General features: G+C 32.6%; 2 protein-coding genes across 2 annotated transcripts in view; one reads left to right on the top strand and one right to left on the bottom strand.

Annotated features, from left to right (window-relative positions):
• Positions 1-22,527, bottom strand: part of LOC113404864 (uncharacterized) — a 295,398-nt gene that overhangs the window by 71,314 nt on the left and 201,557 nt on the right. The gene's annotated exons all lie outside the window — the stretch shown is intronic.
• LOC113404858 (uncharacterized) lies at positions 684-9,429 on the top strand. Its single transcript, XM_026645930.2, has 7 exons — positions 684-792; positions 5,423-5,540; positions 5,982-6,052; positions 6,672-6,747; positions 7,149-7,295; positions 7,984-8,143; positions 9,202-9,429. The coding sequence occupies exons 1-7, from the start codon at positions 697-699 to the stop codon at positions 9,338-9,340; spliced, it is 807 nt and encodes a 268-aa protein (XP_026501715.1). The 5' UTR covers positions 684-696; the 3' UTR covers positions 9,341-9,429.

Below are 22,527 nucleotides of genomic sequence, written 5' to 3'. Positions count from 1 at the left end.
TTTTTATGATATCGGTAGGCGGCCGAGCAAATGGATCACCTGATGGTAAGTGGTCACCACCGCCCATAGGCAATGGCGTTGTAAGAAATATTAACCATTCCTTACATCACCAATGCGCCACCGACCTTGGGAACTGAGATGTTACGTCCCTTGTGCCTACCCAAACGGGCTTGCACAAAGCCCTACCACCAAGTCTCAGCTTAGAAATTCTATTCTATCTTTCATATTGTGTGTGAGCAGATTAGCTAGATATCTTAAAGTTCTAGAAATCGTATAGCGACAAAATATATACAGACACAAACACATCCTTTTTTTAAATGTTGATAGGGCTTTGTGCATTATCGTGTCAGGGGTATATTTTGAAATTCTAATTATTAATATTCTGTATTGCTGTAATCCAGTTTCAAGTGTATGCGAGTCGATAATTACAGGCAATTGGCAATAAACTACCTGTTCTTCAAGAGAGTGATATTAAAAGGCCAAAAATATTGAAGTAAAATAACCTGTCAAAATTTTTATAAATTATACTATAGGTACAATGCTTTCTATACGACTTTCGAGAATTCAACAAAATGATTCAGAACGTTGACGTATATTAATTATTTTATCAAATGATAATCCTTTATTATCAATGATAATTTTTATCGTGATAATTATTAATCGAATGCTTCGAACGCTTATCAGTCCTATTTCAAAATGGCGGCAACCCGTCGCGGCTACATATTCGGTGCGTTCGTGTCGAGTGTTTTGTGTGTAATTTTAATAATTGTGTCTATATCTAGTGACAGTTGGGTTAGTATTTTGAATAAAAATTATATATATATATAAAAAAAAAAAAATTTAATTCTTCTAACGAATCAAGAATTGTTCAAAACAACAACTATTTAATTTTGGATTGTAAATTAGTTATGTTTATTCAAGTAGATTATAAAAATTCGGTTTATTATAAATTTAGAAAATGATATAAAATAAAAAATTATAACTAAATAACCATCATAAAAATCACGTGAATTCCTAATATATCCTGTATGAAAAAAGAAACTCGGAATATTGTTGATATTTATTGTTAAAATATTCATGTCATTAGACATTATTAAATTCTTCGGAAATTAAGTCATTATAGCTTCAATAAAACTTTATTAATTTGTTATTCCCCAGAAGATACTTTGTAATAATAATGTATGTGTACCTAATTGTTAATTGTTAGGTATCTATTAGTAATCGGAGTTTATCTTTATTGTTGTAAAGGCGAATAAATAAAAATTATATTGCATTAAATAAAATATACAAGCCACGTTGATAATAACCATAAACTGCATCATAACAAGTTGATGTTATTTTTACATACATTTACATACCGCTTATTTGAATTGGCATTGTAAGAAATATTCAATAAATTTCCTTACATAGACAATGCCGCTCACTTTGGGAGCTAAGATATTATGTCCCTTGTGCCTGTAGTTACACTGACCAAGTCACTTCAAACCGGAACACAACTAAGGCACTGTTTGGTGGTTAGTGCGCACCCAGACGGGCATGCACAGAGAACTTCCACCAAGTAAATGTGCGTGTAGATTTATTATCCTACTCTCATCAGACTATAATAAGTAGAGAGGGAACGTATTGAAATGAAAAGTTAATAAATAAATAGTTTACGAATACATTTTAAGAGGTATAGTTGCAGCTGTTAATTGATGATGTTACAAGTGCAAGAATGGCCTAGACATATTGAAACATTTTATCAATCAAGGACTGTCGTTGTTTTTAAATATAAATTAAGTCTTATCGATTTTTTTTTCTTGCTTTACTAGGAATAGTGTGACAATAATCTCACATAGACAGCCAATTGTTTGTTATACGACTCAAGCGTCTGACAATTCCGAGACAAAATTTAAAGTGTACTTGATAACTATTATTTTAAGCAAGCATACTATGATACATAACTAAAGCAAAATAAAATTCTGTTTGTATGAAATAGTCATATATTAATCGCTATTGGATTATTGCTCTCGTTTACTTGCTATTTACATTATAGACTGATATATTACTACTGGTGGGAGACTCATAGACATAGTCGCTACACTAAAATAGCCTTCTGACGTACTGTCAAATATATATACTTATCATAGATATTTGGACATAGACAATTTTACTACGTTTTACTAATATGATACATTAATAATAATAGTGTTTACTTTGATAAAACCTACGGTAGGTTTAACAAACGTAAAGCGATGTCAAGCAACCAACCAACAATCGTGGATCGGCCACTGAACGATGCGATCCACGCAACACAAATAGGCTTCTACAAATGGAACAGATGCGTCCAGGAAAATACGACCGTAATCATATTGACATCGTTCCCGTCTTATATCTGATAAGATAGATAGATATAATTATATAGATAAAACTCTTATTTGCACTCGAACCATAATAAAGAATAAAACAAAAGTTTTTAAAATTAGTTAACTTATATAGTGCGTTAATTTCAGTTGTTTTCGTTAAATAATAGTTGAATTGTAATTATTATTAAAACAAATCAACATATATTTTATCCAAGTAGATATCTACTAGAACATTTGAATCGTTCCTTTTAATAAGTTTAAAATGAATGATGATTAAATTAATTTTAAACAAATCCTCAGTTTAATTCATTTGTCATAGATATTATTGAAATACTTTAAAATGTTTAATGCTTGTGGGACGCTATGTTCGTTAACACGCTGGCCCCGTCTCATATCAGAGAAACAGTGCTAATAGCCAGAGCCGCTGCGGAAAAAGCTGAAGCGAACAAACGTTTCAAATATCCGTTTTATTCCAAATTATGTTTTTTTTCCATTTGCTGTTGAAACACTTGGACCTTACCTTAACACCAATGCCTTATTGCCTCAACTGGTGACAGGAGCGCTGGTTCGTTTATTGTCCAAAGGATCGGAATTGCGATTCAACAGGGAAATGTTACTGGCATTCTTGCCACCAAACCACGCGGTCAAGATTTGTACAGTAACTATTTTAAATTCACATTTGTATATATTTAAGGACTTAATGTTAATAATTCTTATGTAAATAAATATCCTTAATAATATTTATTAACGCCAGATTTATAACATTTGTTGACATTAAGGCCATGACCGCACACAAGTCATGACCGCGTGGAATGTTTGTTAAATACAAACATTAATTTTTAAGCTACCACCTGTACGGAATCTTTACATGTACGTGTTTTGTATCTTTTCCTAATGAGCATACATAAAGTTATACAAAATATAATAAGAATAAAAGTTATTGTCTTGTTTAACTACACATAGTTCTCCGGCATACATACTCTAACATAACCTTCTGGCGTACAGTCAAACATAATATATTTATCTTATTATTAACAAGACAAAATAATAATAATAATTAATAAGAATATACTTTTATCAATTTCTGTTTTGCGAATTTTATTACAAAAACAGTATAACAATGATATGCGTGGCCGTATTTAGCGCTGCCTCCCGTCAAAAGTTAATAAAAAAGTAATCTGACAGCTTGATGTAATGGCGTTCGGATAGTTACACTAATTCTCCTTATAATATATGCTATACTCTAGTCTAACCGTAAGAGGAGTAAAACAAAATAAACAACATTTGACAGCAAATTGACTCGATCGTCATATTAGAGAGCTTGATTAATCTATTTTATTCACTATGGATATGCGAAAAATTTGCGTTTTGAACATCGACATAACTATTATCGGAACTTTGGAAGTAAAATTAAAGTGGAAATAAGTCGTTAAGTGTAATAGTGTTGTATTATAAATATTAACCATAAACTCTTAGTAGTGCACAGTGTAGCTGTGCTATTAGCAAATCACATGAAATTCGTAAATATAAGGTTTGTTTATATTTATTCCTGCTTCGATTGGAATAGATTATATATAATTAATCAAAGACAATTTAGACATAGACAATTTTACTACTTTTTAGTAATTGTTATATTCCTAACACAAGTTTATAATTTTAGAGCTAAAGATGAAGTGTTTAAACCCAAAAGACGCATCGTGCTTCCCTTGGGAAATTAACGTATAACCCATTTTTGTATGAACGTTTACGTAAAATATATAAGACGTGCGTAAAGTACGTAACAGCACAGTTGACTGTAGTATGACATGTGTGTGCTGTCTGTGTATGTTGAAATAATTATATATAATAAGCCGTATGTACACGTTACGTGTTTGAAGATTTTTTTTGTTTAATACTTTGAATTGTAATCGAATTACATGACTGCAACTTTATATTAGATGTATGAAATTAATAATATCGTTTATAAGTTATCTCTAATATGCATTTATGATCTAGATACTATGTAACAGTAATAAATAAAATATATCATATACATATATATATATATCGTATCGTAATTTATGCTTACAACAAATGATTAAAGTGTATTTTGTAGATAAGAAACTACACTATGTTCTAACTAAATAAAAGTTCAATAATAAATTATTTAAATTAAAAAAAAAAAAACACCATAGTATTTTATAGACTGTCCAGTTTTTAAAATACTATAGGAAGAGTTCGTTTCATCTAATATTTCTCGTATCGTACTCATTAATCATAATTCAAAATGATAGAGCGGTAAAATTATTCCGATTTTTTACAGAATTTCCTGGAAAAAATTATCTCTGAATTTTAATAGGAAACTTTCATTAGGAAAGTACATGTACGATCAATTAAAAAAAAACTCGAGGAACTCTCAATCAAAATCAAAATATACTTTATTCAAGTAGCCTTCTACAAGCACTTTCGCAATACTTCTCTCTGTACGAAATAATTAGGAGATATTTGTTTTGTAATATCTAACTGAACAAAGAAATTAAAACATTATAATTATAACTCCGGATAATGTTTAAGTACATAATGTTATATAAATTGATTGCCTAGTTGGTGTAGTGACTATATAAAAGGCAGAGGTCTTGGGTTTAAACTGCATATCGGGGCAATAAAATCTAATCTAATACGTGTGCTGTCTCAACATCCACATACCATTACAAATGCCATATCTATACGACAATTACGGGTATGCTCTCTGTTTTATAGCTTTATTCAATGTGATTTCCTCATAACCAAAAGAGGCTAACCTCGCCAGATATTAAAGTATAAGTTTGGTCGCAAACACAAGTGATTTCTCTACTCCGTCACTCACTCACTCCGTCACGAGTTCAGTCGTTGAACCAACGGCTGTACGGTGTGTCAGTATTATTGGTTTTTAAACTGGCTATGGCTAAGAATTTCTTGGCAGAAAATCCTAATATTCCAATAAAGATTGAGCCCAATATTCCAATGTCTTCCCAAAAGCTCATGGTTTGCTTCATAAACTAGACATCGGAACAACGAGCCATTTAAATTCAATGTGAAAATACCATGATTTGTTTCAGATAGTATCAACTACGTATGCTGATAACCAAAATCAGGATAGCAGTGTCAACTATGGACTTTTCGGTGGTCAATTCTTTCTATATATATTTGCGACACCTTCATACAGTAATCTTTATAGTAAGTTATATATATATATGTGCTTAATTGAGGTTTACAATTCATCCCTTTTTTGGTGAATGGAAACATCACGAGAAAACGTGCTAAATCGGATGAAAATACATGTGTATCCTCCTTTCCTAATGGTTTAGCGCGGTCAAATATGGTTTAAGTCTTCACCTTTTACATTAATTTTGAGCTTTTCGTTCACCAAGCCAGTAATACTTTCTATTGTAATACTACGCCACGCGAGCTGACATTGATTGGCAACTGAGCTCATCGAAACAAATGTGAACGAAAAATGCAATTTGTACAGAAACACCAACTCTCAAAGCGGCAGAAAATGCCTGCCTGTTAGGTATACTGTAGTCGGCGTCTGGATTTACTTTAAGTGTAAACTCACTAATAAGTTATATCATAAATGTTATGTATATATATGTGTGTTATATTATATATTAACAGTGACATGCATACCGGACATGAACGCATGCGCAGTGAGCTGCAAAACAGAAAAAGAGGCGAGGCTTGAAGAGGTAAAGATAATTTGTTATTTATTAACAACAAAAATATCTACATCATTATATTTAAGTTTACCATCTATCTTGCTTTAAACGCATTTATTTGGTGTCTGCACAGTGGGTAAAAATCTTATTTATATATCTTTCCCACTCAGGCGATCCTTTTTTATATATTAGAAGAACACGTTTACACGCTTCCCCGGGGATTTGATGTGTCTTCGAGAGTGTCACGGAATAGTTTGTGTTTCTTCGGTCCGGCATCTCTCTCTACCCACCAATCCCCAGGCGGGCTTACTTCAACGCCCTACCACCAAATATTTGAAGCTGAAATCTCACGAAAACATTATTTATTCAATTATTCTTAATAACTTTAGTCTTCTTGGAATCTGTACTAATATTTTAATTACGAAAGTAGCTCTGTCTGTTGCTCTTTCACAGCCAAACCAAAGAACCGATTTTGATGAAAATTAGTATGACCCAAACATAAATTCCAACTTTTTATGTCTAATACGTAACGACTGAGCCCTAAAACGCGAGCAAAGCTGTGGTCAACAACTAGTTGTACATATAGCTGCTGTAAGTGCTAAAGATACTTCATATATTATAATATATGTTATTGTGTTTGTTATTCCAGGTGCGCGCTTTAGCTCAAGGCTATAGACCTAACCAAGCCTGTGTTTCAGTAACGACAGTCAACACAACAGACCCATGTAATATAATATATATTAATAAAAACATATAATCGATATAAAATTATGTATAACCAGTTTCATTGACATGATAAAGAAAGACTGCTTTCTGAAGTCTTTGTTTCAATTTCTGGGTTACAGACCATTTTGGTTAAGATATTGGCCGTAGCAGCTCGGAGCTTGAACGGAGAGTGACCGTTTGTGCGCCATAGATAGTTTTATAGATTTCTCGCGGGTAAAGCTGCAGGTTAAGCTAGTAGTAAATATATGTAGGTGCTTATTTGTTGAAAAAGAGCTTGAGTTAGTTTAGTGCAGCGGTTAGGTCAATGGTACCAAAAGATCGACCGCGTCATATAATGAAATAAAACAAACTATCTTGACTCTTATTCCAAATTTAAAATTCCGAATTTTCCATTTTCTAGTACAAGATCCGCCAGTAATGTCGTTCGCTATATACGTGAGCACGCTCGTAATGTTATTCCTGCAGCTCGTACTGTCTCTGGTAGCAGCTGGGCTGGCGCTACTTAACGCTATGAAAAATCCTACAGAACCTGTATTTGGATTACCTGGTATGTTTATTTATATAAATCTTACTATCCTCATTATATTTAATTCAAAACATTATGTACGTAAATAAACCTGATCTATCTCATCATTGAAGTTATCTGAACTATAACTGTTAATGTCGAATCTCGCTTATGTGGCTGTAGATCTTGAGACTTTGGGCTCAAACACTGGGTTGGAAGTATAAAAAATATTAAATTTGTACGTTTCGAATTTCTTAATTCGAAAGCATGGGAAGCCGTTGATCCTGAGATTGAATTCTCTTCAGTCGTACGTGATTGGTTCCCCGGGGGTCATGAAAGTTCAAAAATAGAGATAAATATATTTATTTTGTTTTATTAGTGTTTACCGATGCTCATAGACTTTGGGGAGACAAATACTAACCATTTCTTAGATCGCCAATGTGCCGCTAACCTCGGGACCTAAGATGTTATATCCCTAGTGCGCATAGTTACAATGACTCATTTACCTTCCAAACTTGAACACAATAATACTAAGTACTGCTGTTTGGCGGTAGAATATCTGATGAGTGGGTACCAGTCGGGCGTGCGTAAAGCCCAACCACCAAGTAAATATTCGGCTTAAGATTTACATTTTGAAATCTCCAGGCAATTGTGGTTGAACTCATCTAGTAATCGAAACCATGTATCTCGAATTCTCACAATATTAATTACTGACATAATTCTCCTCTAGGTTGTGTTTGGACGAACGTAATAACAGCTGTCCTTGGTCTAATAGTGATGATGATGTTTGGAATATACTGGGCCACGTCCGGTCTGAACGAACATCTAGCCTTCTCCTATATAGCCTTAGGAGTCCTAGAACCTAATCGAGGTCTAGGTCTTTCATACTGGTATGAATTTTTTATTCTCATTTTTAGATTTACATTTATCTTCGGCTTTGAATGCTTGAATCTTGAATTTCATTTGAGATTTTAATGTTTTTCACTTCCTTACCACATATAACGACATGAAAGGAGGAAATTATAAAAGAACACGTAGAATATTCCATGAATCTCACGAAGACGAAGCGCCGTGATGTTCTCACGTTCGTAATTTGGAATATGACAATCATATCTATATATTAAAGACGAATTCCGGCATATACAGATTTCCTCACGACGTCACTTCACACGTGACGTGTTGTAAACACAAATTAATATTCGGAAATACAGTAGTTTATTTTGAACCCGGTTAAGATTCACGTGTTCTAGATAAATAAATCAAATTGAATACTTAGAGATCACAACAAAAGTTTAATATAATTTTTTTAATTATTCGTCACTTAAAATATTGCAATGATTTTTGCATAATGTGATGTTATTATTGTTTATTTAAATTAAATATTTCTGTTCGATAATCGCGTCGTCTGCTGTGGACTGTGTAAATATTATTATAGTTTTTATGGATTCTTTTAATTGGTTGCTTGTAAAATTGATTATTAATTGGTTTATTTATAGCATAGCTACAATTATAATTGCTGTTATATTTTAAGGACGCGTATGAGACGAGCGTTGATTTTGTGTAAATAATATTCTACATAAATTAATCAAATAGTTATTACTTGCGTTGTGTTGCTTGTTATCATTAAATACGACAATTATTAAATTATTTGAAAAATGAATTTCCCAAACTAATTATGTCTTAATTTATGTATTAATAAATGTATTTAAGAGGTAAGCTTGCTGATATACTTAGTACTTTCTTGAACCATTATAAATACATTATATAATATGTATATAATGTTGTTGTTTGAAAAGGAATACTTATTAAAACATTCGTAACATTTTTAGCCTTTCGATATAGTTTTCAATTTTGTACTGAATTTAATTCTAGAGGTGTTTTTCGAAGCGTTTGAGAACTACTGATTTACGTTGTAGTTTTAATTTAAAGAGTAATATCTCTATTTCAGGTTACTCATAGGATCGATCTTATGTTCGATTGTAAATGTTGAGTTAATACAATTGAGGCGATACTTACTCGAAAGGGATCCTCCACCACCTACCATCAAAGTAGAAAACCATTCGGACGGCACCATATTCCTGTATTAAAAATATGCAGGATTAGGAAATATTAATTGCTGCTAATTATTTGAACGAGAATACCATCTGTTTTACAAACAAACAAGGTCGTATAGCATCCTATTATGAGTTGTAAAACTTACCGCGTATTGGAGATTTTTTTCGTTAAAATTTTCAGTTTAATGGAATATGTGAATCAAATTTGTCTCGTAAGTACAAAGAAATCTTTATCTTAGTATGGTACATAATAAACTACAGTATGCGGTTCGCTATATATTTTCCGTCGTAATATTTTGTATTGCACTCGCAATCGTATATGTCTATTTATTAAGTTCGATAATTTATTTATAAGACTTTTTTTTAAAATAAATAATTTTATACGAAAATCTTTGTTTTATTGTTCTCTAAAGATTTTTTATTTTTACAAACTGTTAATTTTCGATTTAAAGTTGTGTTGAATATCATGAAGAGTTGTCACCAAAAATCGGTATAAGATAACTTAAAAACCGATAAATTACATTGAATATTTTATAGTTATTTTTTTTTACCACCTGATGGTAAGTGGTCTCTGCCGTCCATAAACATTGGCGTTGTAAAAAATTATGAAACAATTAAAATACATGAAACCAATGCCCCACCAACCTTGGGAACTAAAATGCTATGCTCCTTGTGCCTGCAGTTACACTAGCTCACTCACCCTTCAAACCACTACATAACATAATACTGAGTATTGCTATTTGGCGGTAGAATATCTGATGGTACACTCATCACCAAGTAAAGAGTTGATTACGTAACACTTCAAAATTCGATTGTAAAATAAAACTACTAAGGTCTTTCAATTAGTAAGCTTCTCGTGGAATCCACATTCCGACCTATTAATCTGACCTATTAAATATAATTTAACAATCTATACTAATATTATAAAAAAAAAAATTGTTTGTTTGTAGGGGGTTGTTCGGAACTTTTATAATTAAAAAAACACTGGTCGTAAGTTGCATTATTACTGAGTACTATAAAGTATTAATTATATTAATAACATATCATTTTCTTTATTAACAAAGTACAACCATGCAAAGTCGGTCGGGTCGCCGGTCCTGTACAATAACGATTCAAAAAACCTTCTTAGAGTTAGTTAGAATAAAGTATATTTCTATCCGAACAATATTGTTTTATTTTTTGACCACACTAAGCCGTATTAACTACGCCTGTCTGTTTAGACATCGGGTAGCTTATAGCAGATAAACAGAACATTAGTAAAGTAAGTCTAAACGTGCGGAATATAACGGGGTAAATAAAATGCTTAAAGAGATTATATGTATGTATGTACTTATAATACATGCGTTTCATTTGTATACTTGCTTGCAATTCATTAGGAAGCTTATATTTGAGGACAAAGATGTTCTGGAGTTCCGTAACTGTAACCGAAATTAATAAAAATAAATATTTATTATAATTTTGGTTTTTACTTATAGAGAGTAGCTAATTATATTTTAAGGCTATTAAGATTTTTTTGTGATAACCTTATACTAAATAATAGCCTACAAATAAAGTCAAATTAGTATCTTGTAATATTTTCTTTTATAATTTCCGAATAATCCGTAACAGTAACTATCCGAAACGATCGGATAATCCGAAATAATTTCGTTTCCGCAACCGTATCTGAAACGGATAAAATATTACTTATATATCCGTATCCAGAACCGAAATGACATATGGCATAACATGACTGATTGAGGGCATATCCGATTTTCTCTATAGAATGTAAATTTATATTTTGTATAATTGTAAATATCTACCTCTTTCATGTGCGTTAAAAGAAATCAAAATATACTTTATTCAAGTAGACTTTTACGTGCAGTTTTGAATCATCATTTAACATAACTACCTACATTAAATTAAATATATATATATTAAATATAAAGCTACTAGTACATAGTTACTCCTTCTCATCATATATAATATATCCAGTCTAAAATTCAACAATTGTTAACGTTACGCTTTTCTATCTCGTGTTAGATAATATGTTTTATTTATTAATGTATTTTAACAAATGATTTGAATTTATGAATGGGTAAAGTTAGTTAAATCTCTTTAAGGAATAATCATCCAAATGGCAAAAAACGGAACTCTTATAGATTCGTCGTGTCTGTCTGTCTGTCTGTCTGTCTGTCCGTCCGTAACTTTTTTCCGAAACTATAAGAACTATACTGTTGAAATATGGTAAGTAGATGTTTGACGACCTCCGTGGTCGAGTAGTGTGTACACCGGTTTTCATGGGTACGCCACTCCGAGGTCCCGGGTTCGATCCCCGGCCGAGTCGATGTAGAAAAAGTTCATTAGTTTTCTATGTTGTCTTGGGTCTGGGTGTTTGTGGTACCGTCGTTACTTCTGATTTCCATAACACAAGTGCTTTAGCTACTTACATTGGGATCAGAGTAATGTATGTGATGTTGTCCAATATTTATTTATTTATTTATCTGTGAACCGAATTAAGATTTTCACACAAAAATGAAAAAAACATAATTGCAGATTCCCCATACTTAGAACTGAAACTCCAAAATTTTTTTTTCTTAGGTTAGTTTAGGTTTTGGTTTAGGTCTTAGGTCTTCAAAAATGATATTGAGGTTTCTAGTATAATTTTTTTCTAAACTGAATAGTTTGCGCGAGAGACACTACCAAACTTCTAAAATAAGAGAATGATAAAACTAAAAAAAAAAACACTTCATGGGCGAGTCCGACTCGCACTTGGGCACTTTTTATTCATATAATAAAGAGTTCAATAAACAAATAAATATCATTCGTGAATTGTTTCTGTTGTTCTACCACTTTTTTTTTAGTTTTGTTTGTTTTTAAATGAAGGGGGAAGTGATAATACAGCGAAAATGTAAAGCTATACAAGCGGTCATCAATTCTGTTATCACGGATGGGAGTTTTGGACCATTTGAGTGACAGATGTAACACATTCAGCTGTGTTTAGATGGATGTGTGGGACGATAATGATATCATACGATATGAAAACGTAAGGGGAAGTAAGCGGCTTTCGTACCGGAAATGGTGGGAAGACAAGCGATTATTATCGTGTTTACAACATTCAGAGCCGAGATTACCAAATGGGAAACAATTGTCAAGATGATGTAGAAGATGTTGGCTCAAAATTGACTAAGCGTCACTGAATTTTTAAGTGCTTAATTTGTTCTATTCTATTTCTCGTTTGCGATGAACAACATCGTGATATGGCACACATCCAAACTCCCAGTGTCTGTGCGATCTTTTCTCTGTGCATTAGTTTATTGGAAAGATAAACTTTAAAAATTTGTGATGCATATATTAAATATTTCACGAAATACGTTCGCAGCATGCATCCAATTAAGAATTCTCGGATTATAAAGGATTTTTTAATGACCTACAGTGCTAGTGAAGAACTCCCGTATCCCACTTGTGAAATGTTGTAAGTAAGTTAAATTTACAATTATTATATGCAAATCAAATTTTTGTAAAAAAATATATTTTCACTTATGGTATTAATATTTTAAGCTTAATTGTTTAAAGTCACAAAGTTATGATTGAACAAGTTATGACTGTTAGTATAAAAATATGTTGTATGAATTTTACGATGGTCTAAATTAATTCCTTAAAAGTCGGCAACGCACCTGCAAGGCACTCCGTGTTGGAGATGTCCATGGGCGGTGGTAGTCACTTTCAAAATAGTAAAGAATCTACTATATGAATTTTCATTAAATGTCCTAAATGACTTTAAGGGTGATCCTCAAAGGCAGCGATCGCTTGTAATGTAACAATTGAAGTTTCGATTTTGGTTCGCCTGCAGTCGATTCAGTTGATTTTGTATTGATCGACGTATCTCCCCCACTGATGTAATGTTGTAAAATTCTATTACAGGTTGCGGACTGTAATTATTAGGACAATATCATTCAGCAGAGTATCTATTCTACATCCATTTGCGGTTCGGTCAAAGTTGGACCGAAATATAATCGAGATCATATTGTGACCGAAATAGATATGTAGAATTTGACCTCATGATTAATCTGAGTTTAATTTTTGTGAGGAATAGTCGAAGTTGCGTCGCAATAGATTTCCGTACGTATCATTACCGTTATAATTTAGTAGAATTAGCCCTAGGTCTTCTCACTTATGAAATGTTCAAATCTAAACTATTACAATATAAGCGAACGCCCAGTGAAGGATTGTTGAATTTTTTCTGTCAGCACGAAACGACTTGTATTTCATTTTATAACATCCCTAAATGCTTACTGTAAAGTTCGTTCCTTGCGGAATATTAAGCAAATAGTTACTACGTATTAAATTCGAATGGAAGAAAAAAAGAGCCGAGATGGCCCGGTGGTTAGAACGCATGCATCTTAACCGATCATTGCGGGTTCAAATCCAAGCAAGCACCACTGAATTTTCATGTGCTTAATTTGTGTTTATAATTCATCTCGTGCTCGGCGGTGAAGAAAAAAATCGTGAGGAAACCTGCATGTGTCCAATTTCAACGAAATTCTGCCACATGTGTATCTACCAATCCGCATTGGAGCAGCGTGGTGGAATATGCTCCAAACATTCACGTCAAAGGGAGAAGAGGCCTCAGCCCAGGAGTGGGAAATTTACAGGCTGTTAATGTTATGTTAAATGTAAATTGTAATTTAATATCCGTAAAATTTCAACTTCAAGGAGGTTTTACTATGAATGAATTATACCCGTAAGAAGCCGGGACGAGCAGCATGTAAATGAATAATACTAACAATTGAAAGACAAGCTTTCTCTGGTATTTCTATTTCAAATGGATCTTATTTAAAATATAAAAAAATATATTAAAGCAACACTCCAATTAGAGCCACAACGAAGACTCTTAAATTATTGAAATCGTCGGAACTAAAGGAACTGAGCTCCGATTTGTAATCACAAATAAAAAATAAGGACAGATAGCAAAAAAATAATCATATTCTTATATAAATTCGTAATTAAAACACAAAACAATCATATTTTTCTCTACCCTTTTATTCTTTTATGACATTGCCTTATTTAATTTATTATAGAATAAACTTAAAAAAAAGCGACATTATTTAAATTTTAAAAAAACATCGTGAATCACGTATAGGTCAATTAAGTTTAGCCGATTAAAATCACAGACGGAGTAAATACAAATAAACAATTACGACATTCAATTTACGTGATAGCGTCCGCGAGATCTTGAATTAATGTATGACATTTATTACGAATTCGTGAAAAAATGGCGAGTTTGTGAACAGAGAAGTTGTTATCGGAACGGACATAGACTACTTTTTATACTAAAAACAACCCCTCCCTCTTCTAACATGGGGGCGAAGACACGGGCAAAAACTAGAACAATAAAAATTAATAACATCAAAAGTTACAAAATTATACATCTTTTATAATTATTACTAATGAATGTTTTTGCTATCTGTACCCACGGTGAAATCATTTCATTACATTAATGCTATTAGTCCGTTCTTATCCGGATCACAGAGAGTACTTCTAATTTGTGATAGCAATTGAGATTTCTAGGGGCACGGTTTTTTTAAAACTTTTTAATAACTCAGTCGTACAATAGGAAAAACGTATATTGCGGAAGTCATGGACGGAGATTTACTTGATTATCTGTATACACGTATTTAGTAGGAGCTATTTTAACGTTATAAGAAATATGATTATGTCCTTCTGGACTGTTTTGGTCACGGCGGTTATTCTTAACGGAGAACAGAGTTCAAATCCAGAACCAATTTGAGTGGGTTGCTTAGATTGGTGGTGCTGACGGGTATTTAGTAGTAATATAAAAAAAATCACACGGAAGCAGCGTCTCCATAGTACGAATTGGGTTTTTATCTAAAAAATATAAAGAAACTTGTCACGCAACCCTATCTTCACCAACAGGCTATTCGTAAAATATTATTTTTGAAATAAGATCGCACACACACACGAACACTTTATACTCTTACGTTAATTATACTAACTCACACACGGCTATTAACACTAATAAATCAATACTAAGTCACTTGACAAATTAGTCTAATAGAAAGAAAAAATACATTTCATCGAAACAAGAGATAAAAAAAAAATGAATTCCATATTTAAATTTTGTACGTGTTCCATGAAAATCAATTTGTACTGATTTACAACTCGACTCTTTATTTTAACTTGAATGTAAAATAAATAAATCTTTTAACTTTGTTTATAGCTTAGGGCTAGAACTATGTCTAATTTTATGATTTCATAGCTTTTAAAATGTCGACGTCAGATTTGTCCCTAAATTTAATTAGAAAAGTAGTCATATACTCTTGCAGCAAAACACATTTTTTATGGTACAGGTGGCAAACGAGCAGAGCGCCTTTCATCAGCGGAGGCTCATCTGATGAAAAGTAACTACTACCGCCCATGGACATCTAACGCCGGGGTGCTTGCATTGCCGGCCTTTAAGGAATGTGTAGGCTCTTTTCTCGAAGGTTAAAAACATGTATCGATTCGGAAAAACTACTGGGCGAAAGCTGGTTCTACAGAGAAGTTGTGCGAGATAGAAAATTCTTTAAAAATCGCACTGCTATGGATTTTTGGTCTTCTAGGATCTGCGGATGAAACTTCGAATTCTGATGCGATGTCCGAGGGTGAATTTCATCAGTCAGGATTAATCCAAGCAATTCCTCGGAACATTCCCCGTGAAAAATGCGGTAAGAAACAGCCACGGAGATAAAGCCAAAGGACCAAAAATTCGGAAAGGGCTTGATCGTCGATAACTCGAGCCGCCCTGCGTTGAATACGCTCCCGACCTGAACTGAGAGTAATACTCCGTCTGAGGCTGAGTTTGCGCCTTGTATAGTTTTAAGCGACAGGCCGACGTGAAGTACCGTCTTGTCTTGCTGAGCACACCAAGCTTTTAAGATGCCAATTTGGGTTTAATTTCCAATTGACCGCGGATTTGGATGAGGCTCTAAACATCAACGCCAAGTATTCCAATACAAGTGATGGCAATAATGGAAATGTTCTCAAATCGTAAAGATACTTCAAATAGTTCCTTTTTTGCGATTAACGCGTGGGTCCCAGTTCGAGGCTAGTTTAGCAAAGCCTCCTACTGAGAATGTTTCGACAGAAAACCGCAATAACTTTTTACTGGTTCGACCTGGGGTTTGAACCTAGGACCTCAGGATCTTCGGCCTTATATCTGGTCACTTGACCGAAGATTTTTTTATTATAATTGTCTGAAATCGGCATTTATTTAGCACTTATATTTTACTTTTATATGTCTGCCAAATACTATTTAAATAATAAGAAGCTATGATATTTCGATTTAGAGCCGAGATGGCCCAGTGGGTAGAACGCGTGCATCTTAACTGATGATTTCGGGTTCAAACCCAGGCAGGCACCACTGAATTTTCATGTGCTTAATTTGGGTTTATAATTCATCTCGTGCTCGGCGGTGCAGGAAAACATCGTGAGGAAACCTGCATGTATCTAATTTCAACGAAATTCTGCCACATGTGTATTCCACCAACCCGCATTGGAGCAGCATGGTGGTATATACTCCAAACCTTCTCCTCAGAGGGTGAGGAGGCCTTAGCCCAGCAGTGGGAAATTTACAGGCTGCAAATGTTAAAAAAAAATGATATTTGTCGACTTTTTATATGCAGTTATTCAAGTGAAAACAGTTTTAACAAAATAAATCACAAAACAAAAATCATATTTGAATACAGCTTCATTGAAAACGTGTAAAAGTATTCGTCTTCTATTCCAAATTAAATTTTCGTCACGTTTGCAGTTGAAAATTGGATTTTAGGAAAATAATGCAAAAAAAAAAAAATTTAAAAGATTTAACGCCCCGTTTTATTACCTCCACCGGTGACAGCGTTCGTATTTCGCTCAGAGAAAATTGCGATTCGACGGGAAAATACTGTAAGCATTATTGCCACTACTCCATGATCTCGTTTTTTTATTAACCGAACCATAATATGATCAAAGACTTCTGTATAAAAAGCCCAAAGTACCGTATCACTGGACAAAACTACTTTGACTTTCAATGGGTTCCGACTGTAAAATGTACTCAAATTAATTTGATTATATATTTTGTACAAAAATATTGAATAATAAATGTGATTGTATCTTTAGATTAAATAAAGTTATATATACAACCCAGCAAATTAGTCTGAGAAATGCCATTTTAAAATAAGTATACATATTGTTGCATAACTCTTTACAGAATTAATAGAAAAATTAATAATATTTTTTTCAGCATTTAATTTATCATCTTTATGAAATATTTTTATGAAATATTTATTTATTTCACACAGAAAACATCTATAAAACTATTACATGATTGCACTATGAGTAAAGACTTAATGTGTAATATAATATGGTCATCAAAAGAAAAACAGGTCAAGTACTGGCTATCCTAGCTAGGCTAAAATTAACTAGCCTGTGTTAAGGATAATCAGTCCTCTCCCCGAAAGTTGTGATAATTAAAATACATTAGAGATCTATCGCCTGGGTATTAGAAAACGTATCTTATGTAAAATGTTTATAGATAAGTAATTCATTAAATTAAAATAGGTAATAATTAAGAGATGTGATTTTTTTGTTGTTTTTGTGGGTGCGGGAGTGTTCGTGCGTGTTACTGTATATGCGTGTGCGTGCGTGTGTGTGCGTGCGTGTGCGTGCGTGTAAGTGTGTGTTATCTTTATAATTCCCTAGTGACGATGACCATTCGAGCATAAGTCAAACGAGCACAGAACTCGACAGATGATGTTAGTATGGCCAATACAAATAATAGTCATCATCAGGATTTTGATAAATGTAGCAACCAGCTATTCGCTTCTGATTGGCTAATTCGTGGGCGGTTAATTGCTGCACAACACCTAACACTTGGAATATTTTTCTAACCTGAAGGTTAAAATCTGTTCTACGGTACCAAAGAGCTATCAATTATCAAACTATCTGGAACTCTGAAACTATCAGAACGTTATCAAAAATGGCACAATCTCATAGATTAAATTGATATATCATACGAATAATTTGAAAATATTTAGACAATGAAACCAATCCATTGTTAAGATTCAGAGATGATTTGTAAGCTTTTCGATTTGGATTTCGAGAAGTTTCCTTTGAAGTTGGTTTCTATCAAAAGCCGATTAGATTCGCATTAAGGATTTATCTCTGGAATTTCAACTCTATCTAGATTTCAAGCGAATTCGAGTACATTTTAAGCACGTGTAACGTCTGTACAATGGACGAGGGATGATGTAATATTAAAGGTATTAAAAGACCACGATTAATTAGTCTTCGTCTGTTATTTCAACTGGTTCGGTTTTCAGTTTCGTATTAGTGTTAGTCTAGTGATAGTTAAAAATGTACTTATGTATTAACAGCAGCAAAAAACTGCGAATATGCCAATATCGGTTTGGTTAGGTTAGATTAATTTTTTACCTATTCAAAATATTTCAGTTGCCAATTTAAAAAAAAGAAAGGAATGCTTGTGTCCAAAAGGTTTTATACAATAACGATTTTGAAGTTGATAGCTTACCTTGGTAATGAAAAATTAACCTCCCGGCTATTGCCTTTATATATTGAATATACCATAGAAACAATCACAAACTGACAGATTCAATTTGAAAAACGAGGAAAGTGTATAAGTTACGCGTATCAATGTCTTTCACGGTCTGTCATTCATTATTATATTAGCTTTACTATATTAGTCCCTGAAAAATTATTCAATTTTCTACAAAATGTTTTTTATCTGTAAAAAAGTCAAAAATCATCTTTATAATGCTATACACGATAAAGCGAAGAGTATCCGCTGCCCATTGGAATGATAACATGCAAAATAGATGGCTGACGGATATAAGTTCTGAATATGGTTCAAGTTTAATTTTATGAAGTGACGTGTATTCAAGTTAAATAAGTATGTAAGATCAGTAAAATAATCGTCATAAAAAGGATACTAATTAGCATGCTACTTAACACCATGCTCTAAAATGCGTTTGCTAGAGAAAGAGCACGTGTAATTAGTGCACAATATAATTTAATTTAATAATATTTAATTTGTATTTAATAAAATAACTGAGTTATAACTTCTTGCTTTTAGGGAATTGAATTTTTGTCTTGTATAATTCAAATGTAATGGCCTATTTGAATAAGGTATATTTATTTTTTTATTTAACTCTCTGTTTGTATCTTGTACCACAGGCGATGTGTCGAAATTCACCCACTTCCAAACTTAGTCCATATAATTTGGTCCGTCATCAATCATCTCGGATGCAAATGTCGTCCGTTCTTAGTGACGTGACGTCGACAAAATTACTTGACGGCCGTCTACTTTAATATAATAGGTTTATTGAGTAATGAAAACTAATTATGTTTTATGAACAAAGACCAGGTGGCATCTTTCGACTTTTATATCCTTACGTCATTTAGATATTATATTTGACATTTCATATGTCTTGTCTTAATAGCCGTCACGTAACTGGTGAAAACTTGTCGTTATCGTTTCTCAAATTATATTTCCAAGGTTATTTTTAATTTTCCATCTTAAAAATGTATGTCCAATATCAAAAAACTTTGACAAATAGGCGTATTACTCGATATAAGATTATGTTAAAGATAAAAAAGCGTGGACAAATTCGATTGAACTTTATTGACATACTCTGTAATACAAATGGTGGAAAAGACCCGGTTGAATCTTCTTTCCGAATCGATGGTAGCTTTACATTTAAATCAACGCTGTGCCATGATTCAAAAGCGCTTTTTGGATTAACTTGAATAACGAATATATTGATTATGATTTTTGTAATAACGCTTTCGATTCCACGAACTAAAAACGCATCTTCGTACATATCTCTATGTAATTTTAGACCAAGTCTGTATATCGATTGAACGATCGACTTGTTAAAGTAAAGCATTCGAATACAAAATAATAAAAAAAACAAACAGGGAAATTCTGTTCAGAGAAATGGGACAATAATGAAATGAAAACAAAACACGTCTTTTCATCTGCATCGTGAACAGAACGAAATCAAATTGATAAATTTCTCCATTGAAATTCTCATTTAAATGTTTCAACATAATACGTAAATATCGATCTTTGTTCTTCGATTATTTAAATATTAAACATTTAATTGAACACTTTAACATGACGATTCAAGTGTTATTATGAGCCTACTTGAATAAAGAATATTTTGTCTTTAATTAAACAATTTTGCTATAATACTTTGATTATACTGATTCTAATGGCAGGCAGAATGAAAAATGGTAAGTAAAAACCACCGCCCATAGACATTGTCATTGTAAGTAACACTAATTATCATTTACTTCGTCAGAGGGCTAGCAACGGGGTGAACTAAAATGTCATGTCCCGTGAGCCTGTAATTAAACCGCTGGACTTACTTACCCTTAAAACAAGAACTTGGTCTAAGTTTAAAAATATTTTAGAAGGAATTGCCAACCCTACGCGTCAAATATTCCCACCGGACCACGAGGACACAAATTGCCTCACATTTACATATCTTGTAAGCCGGTACTATACAGACTTTATGTAAATTAGACATTCGAATTATTTAGAGATTTTATCAAAAAAAATCAAAACAATATTTTATTTACTTTTCTCATTTCTGTTATTTTTAAACGACTTCAAAGAATCAATACAAGCAATCAAGAAAAAAGTGTAATTTTTGGTTTTTTGTTACATTAGAACTCCGTCATTTATCAAAAGATTTGAAAATTCTTTTTTGTTTGGGAGGGTGGGTATACTTCCCTTCTTTGTCCCGTTTATATTTGGAGAAAAAATGCCATCCCTAGCGGCGAAAAAATACGTGACGAAATTTTTATGAACTCGAATTATTAAAAATGTTTTTCTCAAAGTATTATTTGAAGTCATTTTATTGTTAATATTTTATAAAATGTATCAGAAAATAGTCGAAAGTCGTATAATTGAACCCAAAGTTATGAGTGCAGTTCCAGGTAAGTTTAATCGAGTTTCTTGGTTCTTTTTTTTAATTTAATTGGTTCATTTCTGTCCACATTTTTTTATAATGTAGCGTCTATTTTATTATTTTATTGTAATTCACTATATAAATAAATATATTCAAATTTTTACCTGTCCACTCCGACGTCCCGGGTTCGATTCCCGGCCGAGTCGATGTAGAAAAAGTTCATTAATTTTCTATGTTGTCTTGGGTCTGGGTGTTTGTGGTACCGTCTTTACTTCTGATTTGCCATAACACAAGTGCTTTAGCTACTTACATTGGGATCAGAGTAATGTATGTGATGTTGTCCAATATTTATTTATTTATTATTAACGCAACACAAATAACATTATTTTATTGGAACTATAATATTAAGGGCCTTGAATTATATAAACATACCTATATATCATATATATACCTATGTTACTTCAAATCTTTCATATATTAAAGTTTTATAATACTATCTATTTTAAAAAGAGAGTGTTTTGTAAAAGGTATATCAACCCTCTTACTCCCCTTTCATTGAATGATAACGAAAATCAAATTTAAGCTATTTTCTTTGTAATATAAAGAGTCGTATAGGTGTTATGTAAGTAGGATTTTAGTAATTTTGAAAACTCTACCCATTATGAAAGAAACTAAGCTAAGTTACTATAAAAAGGAGGGTGCTTCCATGGTCTTTTGTAAGTATATTTTAGTTAATGATAATACTCAATGAGAAATCTATAAACTGTAAAGGAATTTAGCGCTCAACGCTTGAGAACGAGATAGCAATTATCAATTACTTAGAGAAATACCCAAATATATGAATATGAAATGAACTTATCTTTATCAGCATTCCGATTCAAACGAGGGATAAAAGTTTGAAGGAGTATGTATGTCGTCTTCATCCTTATATACAAGGAAGTTCTGTGGGTTATGTGCTCTTGATTTGCGTACGCAGAATTTAGTGAACGCGATCAAAGGTTGAAAAAATGGTCCAATTTTTAGAAATTTTGAATTGTACCTGAGATTTTGCCGATGGGATATCCTTTCACATAGCAGGTTTGTTAAATTTATATATGTAGGATAGTATTAATTCCAATTAGTTTGAGAAAGTTTACAACATACAAAATTCGGTAATAATAAGGTAGATCGGTCATTTGCTTGATACTTGATACTGATTACACAAATCATGACCATGAGGAATATAGAATACTAACACCTCTCCTGTTGAATCACAATTCCAATCATTTG

Source organism: Vanessa tameamea, chromosome 24 (assembly GCF_037043105.1).
Source record: "Vanessa tameamea isolate UH-Manoa-2023 chromosome 24, ilVanTame1 primary haplotype, whole genome shotgun sequence".
In the NCBI taxonomy this organism is placed as follows: Eukaryota; Metazoa; Arthropoda; class Insecta; order Lepidoptera; family Nymphalidae; genus Vanessa; species Vanessa tameamea.
This window is presented reverse-complemented; position numbering and strand designations above follow the sequence as displayed.